The sequence below is a fragment of the Adiantum capillus-veneris genome, chromosome 28 (genome assembly GCF_014529385.1).
Source record: "Adiantum capillus-veneris isolate H3 chromosome 28, ASM1452938v2, whole genome shotgun sequence".
Taxonomy (NCBI): domain Eukaryota; kingdom Viridiplantae; phylum Streptophyta; class Polypodiopsida; order Polypodiales; family Pteridaceae; genus Adiantum; species Adiantum capillus-veneris.
This window is the reverse complement of record NC_140958.1, coordinates 86,399,156-86,415,686: the sequence shown is the minus strand read 5'-3', so window position 1 is coordinate 86,415,686 and position 16,531 is coordinate 86,399,156. Positions and strand designations below refer to the sequence as shown.

The 16,531-nt window shown below is 41.5% G+C and overlaps 1 protein-coding gene across 1 annotated transcript; it reads left to right on the top strand.

Moving 5' to 3' along the window:
* Positions 1-7,302: 7,302 nt before the first annotated feature.
* On the top strand, positions 7,303-9,073 carry LOC147420820 (uncharacterized). The gene is made up of 2 exons (XM_086504586.1): positions 7,303-8,282; positions 8,553-9,073. The coding sequence occupies exons 1-2, from the start codon at positions 8,120-8,122 to the stop codon at positions 9,071-9,073; spliced, it is 684 nt and encodes a 227-aa protein (XP_086360712.1). The 5' UTR covers positions 7,303-8,119.
* The last annotated feature ends 7,458 nt before the right edge of the window (positions 9,074-16,531 follow it).

The window sequence follows — 16,531 nt, the reverse complement described above, 5'->3', positions numbered from 1 at the left end:
TTTTTAGGGATTAAGGCTAATGTTGAGTAGGGTTAAGGTGACAAGGGCATTCAAGAAGCTAATTTTGAATAGGTTTTTCTGGTCTTTTTTTAGACGCATGTAGGATGTGGACCTAAGAAGTCACTTTCTCTCTCTAGCTTTTTGAAAGTGAAGGGAGTAAAGGGGTGTCGCTACATCGGCAAAACGTGGGTCACTAAGAGCCAAAATTTGACTTTTTTTCAAAAAAGTTATTTTTACTTATTTTCTACTTAAAACTCCCCCTCAACATATATACATATCAAAAAATCATTTTTTGACCTTTTTTTAAACCTACAAGCACTAAAAGTCCACCCCCCCCCCCCCCCCCCCCCCCCCCCCCCAAACAAAAAAAAACCTTTGTTTTCTTCTCCTCCTCCCATGTTCCTCCCTCTCCCTCCCCCCTCTCTCTTTTCATCGTTTGCTTCCTCATGCAACAGCTGCCATGGTACTCATGGACATCACAAATTGTATGCATCCACCACCATGTACTCCACACAACAAAAGCATACATATTCTCTTGTCCGCAGCGTTTGCATCAAAGCCTGCACATGAGGGTGAGCAAAGGTCATCCCAGGAACGTCATACCATCGTTGAAATGAATGTTGAGGGCTCTTCAATATCTTGGAAGGAGAGAAGTAGGCTTGTTAGGCTATTGCAACTGGTTGTGTATGGGTATAGGTGCTTCTTTGCATTCATGGATGCACAAAATGTCAATCTCTTCAACTCAAAATAGTGGCATTACAAGAAAGTATTGCCTTTGAAGAGGGAGGTTGAAACTCTCCAACAGCAATTGCAGGAAAAGGATGTGTACATTATGAAGCTTACCAATACCATCACATGTTTGAATGAAACACCCCTTGGTGCAAGGTAACAATATACTTCTTTCTTTTGGTTGTGTTCTTCTTATCATAGACTTTGAAGTCTAAGGTGTTGCCTCTACTTGTTTTGTAGTGCTTGGCACAAAGGTTGCTTTTGTGCACAAATAGTGAAAGGCTTCAGATTAGAGAGGTCAAGTGTCACCACTTTTCCTCTAAAACAACCTTCTTTGTTACATCTTGCAGGTAGATACTTTAAATACATGCTTATTAGAGGTGGATAATCTCATCCTAATGTATATTTTAGGATTGTTTATTCCTAGTTGGATGGAAATACTTGCAAATTTGTACAGCATATACTTAACAAGTGTCTTTATTATACAGCTTGCAAATGTTGAATTCATACATTTTTTTGTTTGAAGAACATGTCTCTAACACGTCATGATATAAGATGACCTCTTACTATGCTAGTTGAGTGGCGTTGTTTGCAAGAATGGGTCAAGGATCTCTCTCTATCTCTCTCCAGTGCCATAGACTCATATAGGCGTAGAAAGGGATGGGCGTTGCCTGCACACTTGGATTTTATGTCGATTCTATAGGCTTGACTTGGTACCTACTACCCCTTGAAGTTTTGTACAACTGTGCTCTTTTGAACTTGGTGACGGTTATTTCATAACTTGCCTAAGACTGGGTTCACTTTGGGAATCTACAAGGTGCATTAGGACTCTGGAATAAATTGAACTAGGGTTGGTACTACTGTTTTAGATTGCATAACTAAAATCGGGGATCGCTTACATTGTTGGTATTGAAATCTGATCATCTGAGGTGAACGATTATTATTTTTTTGAGTTTTAACTACAATCTTAAGGCTTTACTTTGTTGGCACCCTCGTCTGGATTGGTTGCAATTATTGAGCATGTCTATGATGGTATATAAGTAAATATCATGGCCTGACTATTGCTTCCCATGTTGATAATTATAATACTTGCACTCTAATTGTAATTAGATCTTATTTTCCCTTCTATGTTGCTGATCTGATGGCTTCAGATTGTTGCTCCTAGATAATAGAACTGATATGAGTTATGAATTCTAGCTCATTGGCTAAAATCATTGCTGGCCCCTAATGCTTTCATTAATATGTTGTTTAGGAGCATTGATCCTTTACTTCTGGTTTTATGTTCCTTTAATGATACTAATAGATCTATATTATGATAAGTTCTATTACTAATGGCAACCGGGTGCTGGTTATGGTCTACACAGGTTATGATTTTGAAGAAATTCGATCTTTCATAGTTTTGAGTAGTTGGGATTATGACTTTGAGTTGGGACTTCTACTAATCCTCTGAATATTACTAGTCTCCCAAGGCTAGGGGTGCTGCCTTTTGCCTAGCTATAACCTAATGCATGTTGATTCTAAAAGACTAGTAGAGTCTGATGGAATTTGATTTGGCTATATTGGGACTAGCTAGAAGGTCACTTAAGAGTTAGTATATTGACTTTTTACTGATCATTCTGATAAATAGTCACAGTGGATATTGTCTACTTGGGTATTGTTTACTATTATTTAAGATTGAAATATGGTCGAGTTTGATAAAAGGCTTTCATTGTTGGATGCTCTCTTTTTTGGTGTGTGTCATAAAATATAATATCTAGCTTTATCCAAATGATTTTCTCATGTTAAACTGATCATTTAATATGATAAAATAAAAGGGAAACAAGAGCTAGAACATAGATATGTGTCTTTAGACCAAGCTCAGCACAGGGCCAAAAGGGAGATGGTTACATCTTGGCAAGGGCTCAAAAGAAGATAGTCTACTGAAGAAAAATGTGTTAACAATAGAGCTTAAAAGACCTCAAGGTTAGCTCCGTTAAAGTTCTCCAAGGTTAGTGTTACAAGTCCTTAGACCTAGGACCTTCAGGTTAGGCAAGCTAGGCCTGTGCTTGAGGTGTTCAAGTAAAAGATGAGCCCTAATTAGGGGCATGAGAGAGAACACTCACACACACAGACACAAGGCAAGCCCAAAACTCAAGAGGCACTAAGGCCACATGTCAGGCCCCTAGCAATATTGCCCCCATAAGGTGCCTGAACTCTATTGGATGACCTATAGGAAGGTCCAAACGAGAATTTCGATTCAATCAAAAAATCAATGTCTTTCTCTTAAAAAATGGAAAAGAAGGACATTTGTCCAAATGCTACAATTTAAAAAGTTAAGGTCTTTCTCTAAAAGGGAAAAAAAGAGGACATTTTTCCAAATGCTACAATAAAATAAATAAGATCTCCCTCTCTTTTATATACACCACAAGTCACACACACCCACACACACTCTCCGATTGTGTGTTGTGTACACAACTCCAACTCCTTCTCCAAGTTTGAGAAGTAGAGAGCCTACACCAACACCTCTTGGATATGGAATGAAAATCCAACCAAGAGTCAAGCTTCAATAGCATGCTCATCTTCTCTACCATCTATATTACTATGCTAAGGTAAGCTATAAAAGTAATTGCGAGGAAAGTAATTCTTTCTCGTAAGAATACTTCTTCTTCCTCTTCCCTACGCTCATTCCTTGCTATCCCTCTCCACCTTTGAAGGTGTTTGAGGTCTTGGGATTGAGGCCGGGGACAAGTTAATGCTTTGGTAAGACAATTAAGGGCATAATCTTGCTGCATGAAGCTTTCCATCTTCATTGCACCGACGAGGTCTCAAGAAACTTAAATCTTGTATTGTACCAAGTCTCCCTACCTTGGAGAATCCATAATTCAAAAGCCTTTTGGAGGGGGGACCCGGCTCCAAGTAAATCCGGTCCTCAAATGTTGTCAATTTCTCTAATTCTTTCTCTCTTTTGCAAGCATTGTTCATGCCAAGCTAACTAGGTATAAGGGTTATGTTGCTACCCTAATCAAGTATTCTTCTCATGTTTATGATGAATTCTCTTAAGAAATGCTCTCTACAACCATCTTAATTCCGCTATTCTCACGTTACAAGTCCAATTCTGTTATAGTTTGACTCTTAATAATACCAAGTGTGGATGCTTTTTGGCTAGACCTAGATAGAACTCACTAATCTTGAGCTAAAATTGTTGATTGAATTGAGTACAACTGTTGAATTGAAGCTCATTATAGATTATGAACTGATGCAGTTCATTATTGTTTAGGCTAATAGATATATTGCACTATTTTTTTGAATCAAATCTATGATAGAAACTTAAATCTAGGAAAGGCAGCCATTTGCTTCTAGCTTTTTGATTTTTAGTACCACAGTGTTTTTTTATTTAAAAACTAACTACTCTAGATTAAACACACTTTTTTTTAAAGGATTCTGGTTGCTTCTTGTACAGCTCAAGAGCTCCCACACTGGTAAAGCCTACTATTTCATGAAATTTATGAGGCAGTAATAATATGTTATTAATTAATTGTGATTGTCAATTAGAGTTTTAACTTTGACCTTTATTGATCACTCAGGAATAATAGGTTTACAAATCATATTGTTAGCACTAGTCATGTGTACAATCTTATATTTCATTTGTAACAAGAACCTCTTAAAGCCTATAGAGGTTTGGCAAAAAGGCCTCATGGGGTAAAAATGGGTGAAACACTTGGATCAAAAGGAGTGCGGGCCTTCTGATCAGAACTAAATCTAATTAATATGTTTAATTTCCTTAAAAATATGGCGTAACTATTAACTTTTACAACCTAATATAAAAATCTCACTTGGATCACAAGGGTGATGGCCTTCTCATCACAAACTTAAAAGGAATTTTAAAAAGAAAAAGAAACACTTGATCAGGAGGGGTAATGGCCTTTTGGTCTCAAAAAAAAAAGTGACAACTTCATACCATTTTTTTATAGAATGGATACTTGTCGGTATTTAACACTACATGGATGGTAGGTATAAGTTAAAAAGGTTTTAAGTAGGACATGGATAACACGTGATAGGTTCATTGACACTTGGAATATGTATTCAAAGCTAACGATTTTGTTGTCTTGTTTATATGGATCCAGGTGAGGACTCTATCTTTCTTAGGATCTTTTTGGTTTTGTTGTTGTTCATCACTGTCGAACTTGGCCTCTGTCACTTCAGAATTAGTTGTTCTTGACTACAAAACACTAGAATGATACCTCATCCTCACTATGGCGTACAAAAATGAATCAAAGACTGAATCATTTTGTGCTAACCCTTGTTCTTTGTCTAAAGCCAACTGTCTTTTGAATTGTTATGTTTTTGTGTATAAGTCTAAAAACAGCAACACACACACACACACACACACAGAGGGAGAGAAAGCAATTAACACATACTCTTCTTCGCATGGGGTTACACATGGTTGATGACATGCTGCAAAGGGGCAATATACTCTTCAAAAATCCAATTCACATAAACATGTTGCTTATTTATTTATTTTTGGCATAAATATAATAAGGCAATGGTGATACTCATTTGTGGGTTTGCATACTTGCTCCATACCTACTTTTTGGCATTAGATAAACATGATTAAACATATATATGCTTATATTTATACATATATGCAAGCATATATGTTGAAGGATGCTTTGATCTTTCTATAGAAAGAGCAAAGACGAGTGAAAAAGAGTGATACTTTCTAGGCTTAAAAGATACAAAATACCTAGTTGTTCTATGTGAGGATACTAGGAATGGCCACCACTTATATATCATGCAAAATTTGAAATTTAGTACCGAGTACTGAATTTTGGTTTGAAAGCTACACACTCATTTGATGAAGGTGAGGATGAGGTGCTCAATGCAAGATGAACGTAGGCCATGGATCTTCAAGAAGAGCAATAGTGGGAAAAGGAGTAGAAGGTGTGCAGGAGGCATAAGTGGCAATGTTGAAAAGGAGCAACCCACTACGCTACCCACGACATATGCAAACTGAAGATCCTCTCTCTCTCTCTCTCTCTCTCTCTCTCTCTCTCTCTCTCTCTCTCTCTCTGAGACCACTTGAAAGAAAGCACATGTGCAAGCTTGGAGTGTAGCCATTGTTTGCATAAAAATAGACCTTTCATCAATCACACTTCGAAGTTCGTACCCATTAGACCCCAACAAAAATAACAATTACATGCATGTCCTCCACATTAAAAAAAAACACGACACAAGCCAATTTTTGATTGGTCAAAGCTAGTGCCAACAAAGTATGTGTGCTAGCGTAGTGGTAAGAGGTTTACATCAATATTGGAAGGTTGTGAGGTCAAACCCCACCCAACCCGCATCCTTTCTCCTCAAAGAATTGGACGGTCCATGATCACCGACCATTTGAAACCGTAGATCCCCTTACAAAAAGAGGTTGTCAAATCGTGGATGGGGTTCTAATAACTTCTAAGACCGATTACTAGCACCGTACCTGCTATATTTAAACGCTAGTGCCAATAAAACAAGGCCAAGTCAAATTAGGCGTGCTCTTCAATTACACACCTCCATATAGGACGTTGCACCATATCTCAGCCGGAAGCCAGCTCGACACCCATTCCTCTCAGATTTTTGGACGGCGAGTGGGTGCTGCCTAAGATAGGCATAGCTCTTTTCCACCAATCATTGTGCAGTTGCTTTCCTACATATCTTTCGCATTCTGCCTATTCAAGATAGAGGAAAGCCACGCCCATCAAACTCTCTCCAAGCTTCCTTGTATCTGCAGCTACTAGCAATTTCTCTTTGTGTGCAACAAGTTAGTTCACAGTTTCTCTCAGATTGTTCCATGGTTTCTTTTTCCAAATTGATTCCTTGCTATGTACGAGGCAACATTTCTGATGTTTGTTGTGCTCCATGCTTTTATTTTGAAGGATTATCATTTTCTATGCATGTGCATCACCGTGCTTCCTTTCCTAATTAAGCATGTCGTTTGAACAAATGTCACGTTTGAGCACGAATTTTTTAGTAGCCTGCATGGAAGGCTTGAGTTCTCATCCAAATGAAACACACTATGAAACAACTCACGTGAATGAACTAGGTCCGGTCCCACCTGTGCTTTCTTGTTTTTCCCTTGAGAGATTCTTATCACATGCCTCTAATTCTAGTAAAACTGCCACAACTAACAATCAAATAAAAGTAGCCTTACAACTTGGAACCTTTGATGGACACACTAACTCTGCTTGAAGCTTTAAGAAGATTCTGAATGCGAAAACACATTTTCGACATGCAAAGACATGTGTTCATAGACATCATCCACTTGTATAGATTGCCACACTTGTATGTTTGGGATTGTATACTGTGCATGATGACGTTACTTTTCTTAGTGCTTGATTTTTGTTTGCATTCTCTGGCTGAGTTTTATGGTCAAGCATTTTTATGATCCTTGCATATGCTATAGATCCACATGTCCATCAACTTGTAGCACTAGGAGTATATTTCATCAATTTCCAGGTCATGGACTCATAAAGAAGCACTCGAGCTGGATTTCTCCGATTTATATGGTGCATTCTTAGAGTATGGATCCTACTCCTCCATGCCACATACCCCACCTCCCTCTCTCAGTGGTGTGCCAATTCATCCATCCCCATTTTCCACTAGCGTTTAGAACCTCGCCATTCTAGCTTCAACCACTACAGACTCCTCAGCCTCTAAAGACTCCCCTTCCCTCCCCAAAAAAGCCCAATTTTGGAAGGAACATATAGTTAATTTCTCTCCCCCGAGTCTGCTTGTTATTCTCAGCCTCCACCAGACTCGCAAGAGGAGTTGATTGCGACTGCGACTGCACCTATTACCGCTGGAAAGTTGCCGATAAAGCGAGGGAGGAGCGATACAAATGAGGTTGCTAATGCCGCCCCTAAAGCACCATTGCAAAAGCGAGGCAAGAAAGCCGCCAAGGACAGTGCATTGAGCAAGCGAGTTCGTAGAGAGTGTTGGGTCGTGCAACTCATTCGTGTCCGTTGTGGAATGATTGATGAATTTAAAAAAGCTCACAAACAAGGCTGGATCTTTGGAATAAAGTAGCTATTCAGCTTGGTTTGTTACATCCCGACTGCGGAAGGTTGGAGAAAGCTGCAAGAACTGATGGGGAAGGGTGTATGACTCCTACAAGAAGGACAAACTTTACCTCTTTTGTCTGGACATGATTGAAAAATCACTTGTCAGTGGTTTGATATCGTGGATCAATAAACGTATGATAGAGCCATGGTGGTGATTGATGCATTTACATCTGCACAACCAACCACATTGGAGATTGACAAGGTGAGCACTGAGAGATCATGGATAACCAAGTTGAGGATAATTGTGGAGAGACACCAAGCTCAAAGGGGGATTCACAGTCTACAACAGGTGCTGCAAAGTAAATGCTCCAATGGGACGAAAGGAAGAGGCTTTGAAAATCGAGGATTCCATGAGCAAGATGGACTCTTCCTCCAAGGAAATGCTTTTGCATATGAAAAAGGAAGCCGATGAACGGGAGGTCGAGCAAAAGGAGAAAATGAAGCTGTTTGGTCAGCTAGTTGGCACTCTCAAAGGCATGTTAGATGTAATGAAAAATCTTACCAAAGATTATTGATGTATTATTGAGTCCTTAAAGCATTATCATGGTTTTTTTTGTTGCTGTATCATGGAGTCTGGGCATGTGCCTGATTTGTGACATAGATGTTCTTAATTATAGTTCCATTGATAAATTAGTTTTTTGGACTCTTGTAGCTTCAATTGAAATACTTTTAATGTTTGTTAGTGTATCCATTTCCTTTCTCTTCGTTGTGTGCCTCAACTTATGAATGTTTCTTTTCTCTTAGCTATGCAGATATGGATCATCCCCTGGTGTTATCATTTTGTGTTATCGGTGTTGTCTCAGCCTACCCTAGCCTTGATCATGGTGTTGGAGACCTTTATGGTTGATGACACGGATCTACGGTGCAATCATAATGTGGTGCAAGTTGCATCAGCCATCCATGAGGGAGCTACACGAGGCATCCTAGCTCGATGGGAGCATAGTGGTCGACGACGGCATGAGCGCAGAGCATGTTGGGCATACCCCAGGCCACACAAGTTCCTGGAAGGATTGCTCATGTCATCATACTCAGACCGTATGTTCAAGAGCAGATTATGCATCAGTAAAAACACCTACAAGCTGCTTTTTGCTAGGTTGAGACCCCATTTGCAAAGGAAGGACACAAGTTTTAGAAAGGCTATACCAATGGAAAAGCAAGTTGCAACTGCTCTGCATCGCTTATCAAGTGGAGCAAATCTGCAAGTGGTTGCAGACTTGTATAGCATCTCAATAGAGGCAACACAAAAAATAGCTCTCGACTTTTGAGATGCCATCCATAAGTCTGGATTGCATGATCTTTACATCAAATGGCCGTCAACAATGCGAGTGCGCTCTCTGGTAGACAAGTTTCAAGGTTTGCAAGGCATTCCAAATGTTATTGGAGATGTTGATGGAAGTCAGATCCCTATTATTGCCCCACGTCGCCATCACGAAGATTACTTCAATCGCAAAGGTTTTCACAATATAATCTTGCAAATGGTTGTCACAACAAAACGCATAGTATGGGACTATCACATTGGTTGGGCATGGTCAATGCACAATTGGAAAGTGTTTCGGTGTACATACTTGGGACAACAACGCAAAAAATGGGGACCTTGACAATTACTGCTTGCTTGGGGATTGTGCTTACCCGGCAAGGTTTTGGATGCTTTCTCCTTTCAAAGGCAGTAAAGAGGGATTTACTTGAGAGCAAGCGCATTGGAACTTCATTCAATCAGGCTCTCGGATGGCTGTGGAACGAGCTTTTGGAATGCTTAAAAGTAGGTTCAGAATATTGTTAAAGCGTTGTGATATGCTATGGAGCTACGTGCCCAAAATGGTAGCAACTTGTATGGTGTTGCACAATATGTGTATCATTCATGGAGATACCTTTGACAATGCATGGGTGCGTGAGGCGCAAATGGAGCTTGAAAGAGTTCAACTAGAAGCTGTCTCTATAGAGATAGGGACCTGCAAAATAGTACACAAAATGGTTTGCATGAAATAAGAGCCACTACCCTTTGTAGTGCAGATGGAGAATCGGGCACAATGAGACAACCCTCTCGAAAGAGCAAGTGTACCGAATGGTAAGAGTTGACGAGACAATCTAGTAAAGGTGATGTTCAAAGAGCACCAGACGAAAACACTACATGTTGCTTTTGGTTCCGATTCAACAGATGAAAGTTATGGCAACACTAGCGACGACTCATAATAGTAAGCAACCACTTCTTTAGATTCTATTGATTTACTTTAGCTTGTCCTCTTTGCATGTAGAGTTCATTGTTTGTCCTGGTGTTTCAAATTGTAGTTTGTTACATATTGTCAGGACAAGGGTTCTACGGAGCAAGGCCCAACCTAGGGGGTCAAGGACCTAGGCCAAGGGCCGACTCGACCAGTGCGGACTGGGGATCCGCTTAGGGCAAGTGCTAGGAGCTAGCCTATATAAGGGGCGGTAGGGAGGAGGATCTCGAGGTTCAGTACCCTAGGTCTTATATTGGTATCAGAGCTGGAGGAGGGAAGAGCTATGGAGGAGGAGGAGGAAGCCTTGCACGGATGATCTCTCTCTCTCTCTCTCTCTCTCTCTCTCTCTCTCTCTCTCTCTGAGTTCCACACACACAGGTCGTGGGAGCGGTCCCTTGGAGGACGGAGGAATCGGGGTCGAGGACGGCCGTGTGCAGCGTCGCTTAGAGCGGGATAGGAGGCGGCTCGAACTGCATGAAACTGGGCTGAGTGTGGCTTGCTGGGTTCGCCCTGGGCTAAGAACGACAGTCCGTCACAGTGGAGTGGCCTGAAGCTCACGGAAGCGCTCATCATCGCTCTGAGTTCCCTGCACAGCCCGCCATCGTTTTTTTTTTTGCATGAGTTCATATTATTGAACATTAGAGTGCCCTAAGTTGGGCACCCTCCCCTGTTAAGCAGTAACTCCCGCGCGATGCATGGCATACGAGACGCCTTCCCTCGTGTTGCATGGGATACAAGATGCCTTCCCGGGTGATGCATGGGATACGCGAAGCGCATACAAGCAGATACGCAGGAAGCGAAGCACTAGTGGACGCCGATTTTTTTAAAAACAAGTCCGACATATTTCTAGATTCAAGCAGTACCAAGTCCGGTATCGATTGGGTGACGCCAGGCGATATGGTCGCGGTTTGCATACATGCAACGTCGTTTGCAAGATCACCGGCAAGGCACTTGGAGCCGGCAAGTGACGTCGAAGGACGTGGTTGACCTCGGCTACGGACAAGCAATGATTATCAGGTTTGAGATTTGATGTTATTGCAGTTTTCAGGTGTGCAATTGTATTGCAGAAACAGGTAATTATGCTAATCTTGGCTATGTTTCCCTGCAAGACTACCTATGGGTCAAGTATGCCCATGGTCATTATGTCCATTTTCTTGCGCATCGGGCAAGGCCCTTGATAGCAAGAGTAGATCACCTACTGCACCAACCAACAGTGTTTAGAAAATCATTTTTTGTTGTTATTATTGCTTCCAAATCATTCGCTTTTTGGAATGGCAAGATTGGTTGGTAGGTGTGCTTAATGAGGTACGCAGTTGATTTTTCTTTATTGCCATCTGCATAGCTGGTTACACAATTCTGTCCGTATCTCTACATAAGATAATGTATGCGATTGTTATGAGACACTTAGCATACATCTTTTGATCGTCGACCATGAATTGATGTAATAACAACAGGGCTGTCACTTGCTTATGAAGCATTTGACCTAGATGGAGCATGTCTCCAAGCACAGGCACGGCTTCGGACAGTTCACATAAGCACTCAAATTTTGTTGCATACAAGGGCCGATTTTTTTTGTATCTCAAGGAGACATACATGGCCTCTTACTGGACGTGTTAAAGGAAGCAAGGCTTCAATTTACGATTCTTGTATTGCGATTTTTCCCGTTTGGGGTATGCTATGAGCACACGCCTTTGGGAAATTTCTCCATATGCCTGCTGGATATTTCGGGCCAACTTTCTCTCGCGCGACAACGATGAAGCGAGTATATGATACAAGGGACGTATATGTACATACGACAGCCTCTACTCGTCCAATAGATATGGCTATGCGTCACTTTTATGCAAATTTCCTTCCACGGAATCTCGGGCCGACGGGTTACAACAAAGACCAGGTTAGCCAATTTTACGTTCTTCATATTTTTCCATGTTTACATCTTTGATGGGAAACTATTGCTTTTGTGCAAAGCAAAGTGTTTTCACAATTTTACATGAAGCAAGGCTTCTCCCTTGTGCCAAGGTACTGCCCAATGACTTGGAATCACGAGCAGTGGCACACAAGATTGACAAACTGGCAAAATAGGGAATACCACCTCACAAAATCCCAACCAGTTTAAATTGTGCAAGGCACGAATAGTTTTGGCTCTCACGTTTGAGGCCATCACTCCCGCCAAGGGCTTCACAATCTGTATGCATTGCATGCTAACCAGGTGGCATAAATTCCACCGCTTCAGAGATTACGCTTCCGCTATGACACCCGACACCCTGTCACAGACATACTAAGTTCTGGATAGTTTAAATTTATGGTTGCTGTCAACGCACACTACCACTAAATGGAACCTAAATCTACGACATATTTCACAGGCAAAGTGCCATTTTAAGTCATTTTGCTAAAGTCATGACCCCATACATGGTAAGAGGGTCAAGCTGTGGCTTGTGTTTTCTGTCCCCTCTCTCGTTGAGAGCATTATACATGCTGATTATTGCATGCTTATAGGATAAGCTGCCAATCAGGCATAAGATGTCTAAGAGCACAAATTCTGGGCACACACACACTAGAAATGTACGGACAGTTCCTCAACCCAACATAAGCTTTTGATACATATTTTGCTCGTGAGTCAGCTTGAGCCCAGGTGCTCTAACTCACAGCTAGCATTGGCTAAGATGCTACTCAAATTAGTCTTCATCGGTTCATCGATTGAACACTATTTTGCATAAGGGATATGAGACAAACATGCTAAGAGCCGTTGTCAGGCCAGGGGCAAGGCCCAACTACTGGCATTCTTTGGGTGATTGTTTTCAAGATATACTCACAACAACTGATCTCTACAAGAAATTATAGATGCAGCAATCAGTTGCGACAGCATGGCTGTCCATAAGAGCTCGGCAGTTCAATTGTGTGGGTCTCCTGCTCTCTCTATAGCACTACGGTGTGTCTATGGACACACTGTTTTGGGATAAGACCCGACAGGTGATTGTTACATCACCCCATAGGCATTAGGGATCAAAGTTTGATCTGCATTGAGGATCATAGTTGATCTCTCCCAGTTATACTTTCAAGAAAAGAATTCCGCAATCTACCAAACGTGGTAGCAGACGGACACACTTTTCAAGTTGATTCCCATCATTTTGAACACGGTTGACTATGTTGGTTACCATTATCTGCTAGTTGAGCAGTTTCTACAAAGAGTCTTACCAAGGGGTTGACTACGTAGATTCTAATCCACGGGCTTGGATTGCAAAGGCAACACCCAGGGTTCCCAGTGCAATGCTGTTTGTTTTTTCAACTAAGGGGACGTGCTCCTCTCCATTTGAATCCAGGTAAGTGTACATTACGTTCAAATCTCCAGGTACACATCCATTGATTTGGTGTTATTCTATTTTCAGTATGCTTTGCTCGGTTTTTCAAGACGTATAAGTACGCTTGAATGTTACAGAGCCATGCCAAGGGCATGTCGGCACAAAGTATTTTGGGCCAAGTGTCCAATCTATCTTTTTGCTTTATGCTGTTACGAACCTACTTGTAGGGTTCAATTTGGCACATGTTGTCACATGGGATACAACATGGTCTTCGTACTCAAGGAGTTCGGTTTAGCCAGTGTGGAGCAAGGTTAATGAGGGTCCCTCTCACTTCCGTTGTAGAGTGTTTGCAGTTACCTCCACACACAAGTACATCTTGTACTTGAAGGATGTTTTTTTTAACGCATCCTTACATGAGACATATTCCACATGTGGAGAATATGAATCTCTGGATTGCTGACACTGGAGCCATTATTTCAATTATGTGTCACGACAAAGTCCCTAGGTGTTGGTCACATTTGTTTTCTAGACCATTTTTTAGCACGACGTATCAGGAGCAATTTCATGGCCAGAAATTGTCGGATACTCAGAATGACTTGTTAAGGTACAAGTACTACTGAACAACGTTACAGATGGTTGTTTATACATATAGCAAGGCTATAAGTTGTTAATGAAAAGTTTTATTGTCTGTACCTAGAAGTGATCAATGTTTCACCTTTTATTGTGACTCACACGTTTCAGCAAGGCTTGCAAAAGGTTGCAACTAAAAGTATTTAGTTTCTTTTTAGAAGTATTTACATGTGCGCTAGGCGCATCACATTTGCCATCAGTATTGGCAAGGACCATTATAGATATACAGGTTCGGGTTAGTTTTTGCTAAGTGCATGCACACTAGGTGTTATGGGCCCTAGGGTTTAGCAAAGGTTGATTTGGAACGGCATGTATATTCCTCAGGTTGTTGCTTATGAAGCATTTTGCACTCTATGTGCATTATCTCTATGAGATTACTTTTGGGTCTACTAATCACCAATAGAGGTCATGGCTCGGTTTGGGCGTTTGTAGATTTTTTCAAGTTAACCACGATGGTTATACACTATTGTGCTTCCCCGTTTACCAGTCATCTGGGACGACTGTTTGTAAACCGTGAGGAAAACACACCTCAGTATTGTCAGTCATCCAAGGGGATAGGCAGATTACAAACAGTAATCTTGTGCTAAAGGATCTGTTAAGAGCATACGTTAGCACAACACACTTTTGAATAGATGATTTTCTCCCTATTCTACAATTTGCTTAAGTACGGTTTTCGACTTTGAACACCTGTTGTGGTGGGGTTGGAGATTGTGTCAATACTTTCATACGTCAAGGACTTACCAGGCGTGCTGACAAAGTATGTTGGCAAGTAACCTTCATTAGGGATGAACATGTAGTTCTTTGTGTTCCAAACTATTCAGAATTCTAAAACGAGGACACTCCCTATCTACGAACTTTTCAAGATACTCAGGCGAGTAGGAAATCTTGCTCACAACTACATGGAAAGTTACGCCAAGGTTTCCTTGCATTATTCCAATACCTTCAGAAGATCTGAAAACTGGTTATGCCTTTAGACAACTCTTAGTTGTGGTTACTCCTTTACAATACTCAAGTGAGTTATAAATGGAGTTACCATTTAAACCCAAGTGACTCTTAGTTGTGGTTACTCCTTTACAGCACTCAAGTGAGTTATAAATGGAGTCACCTTTAGACCCAAGTGGTTGCAAACGGACAACAATGTTAAAAATCAAGATGTTGCTCTTGGTTACATATGCTAAACCAAATTGTCTTATTTAATCTTCTCTTATGGCAAGTTTTGGATTTTGAAAAGGTTATGTCATGCCAATTGCTGTGACTTTGCTTGTCGTCTCGCAGGTGATGGTCATCCTAAAGGTGGAAAGAAAAATACTGTGGTGCAGTGGAAGTGTGTAGTTGAGAACAAATTGTTTTTGTCAATAGATCTTAATGTTTATGTTTTGATGTTTATAAGAGGATTGATGTAATGGAATTGCAACTTGTTTGGTCCATTGATTTGTTTTTTAGATTCTTGTTTGTCAAGAGTGGTTTTTGATCGTAAAAAAATCCACGCTTTTGATGTGTTGAATTCGCATCAACAAATTCATCAAATTTGCTTTGCGACGAATTTGCTTTGATTTTGGTGATTAGTTAATTTTGGCCGTAATTAATCCATGCTTTTGATGTACTGAATTTGCTTTGGTGATTGTGTACATTCTGAGTCGTTTTGTTAATTTTGGTGATCGTGTGTAAGCATATTCGCCATTTTGCTGCCCGCCTTAATGCTAGATAAGTTGGCGAGTGTGTAAAGTGTTGTGCCATTTAGGTGCCCACTATGTTTAACTGGTTGGCATGTTATGGGCGGTCACCATTTTTATTTAGGCTGTGTGTAAACACCCTAAAAGTAGAGGCTGCGTGCCTCGTCTATAAGTGACACGGGAAGGGAGACAAGGGATTGACAATAGGGGCTCCTTATCGGCGGCGCGAATGATTTGGACCGTCGGATCGAGGCAACTGGGGGGGGGGGGGGGGGGGGGGGGGGGGGGGGGGGGGGGGTAGGGTTTTATACACCCAAGCTCGCCATATGAGCAACGACGCGCGTCAACGTAGGTGGATAGGGCACGGGCCTGTGGGTGGGAGGTCGTGGGTTCGAAGGCTTGAGGCGACGCAGGAAGGCCTATTTTGTTTTCATTGAGATGGATCAACGGCCGATTAGACCTTAGCCGTTGATCCCTTGTCTCCCCCGTGACACTTATAGACAAGGGAGTGCGTGCCACGACACTATAGGGCACGGGTAGAAAGAGATGGGATCGGCGGCGCAGGTAGAAAGGGGAAATCTTGAGGAGGATTGAGGGTGGTAAAAAATGGGCGCCCATCGCGGACATGGAGACTCGAACCCTCGCCACCACAATGAGAGCCCAATGCACTAACTGCTATGCCCGCAAGATAGGGACATTGCCATATGGGCAAACCATATAATGATAAATAAACTTGGACGGCCCCCCTGGGCCCTGCTTGTCCAAGTTTACTTTTTAGTGTTCTGGTTTACCCGAACATCCTACGGTTGCACGTATCTCGATCTCTGTGTCCTAGCTTCGCTGTCGTGGATTCAACTGCTTGGGCTTCATTAAATGGCCCCTGCCCTATAGTGCTGAGGGAGTGC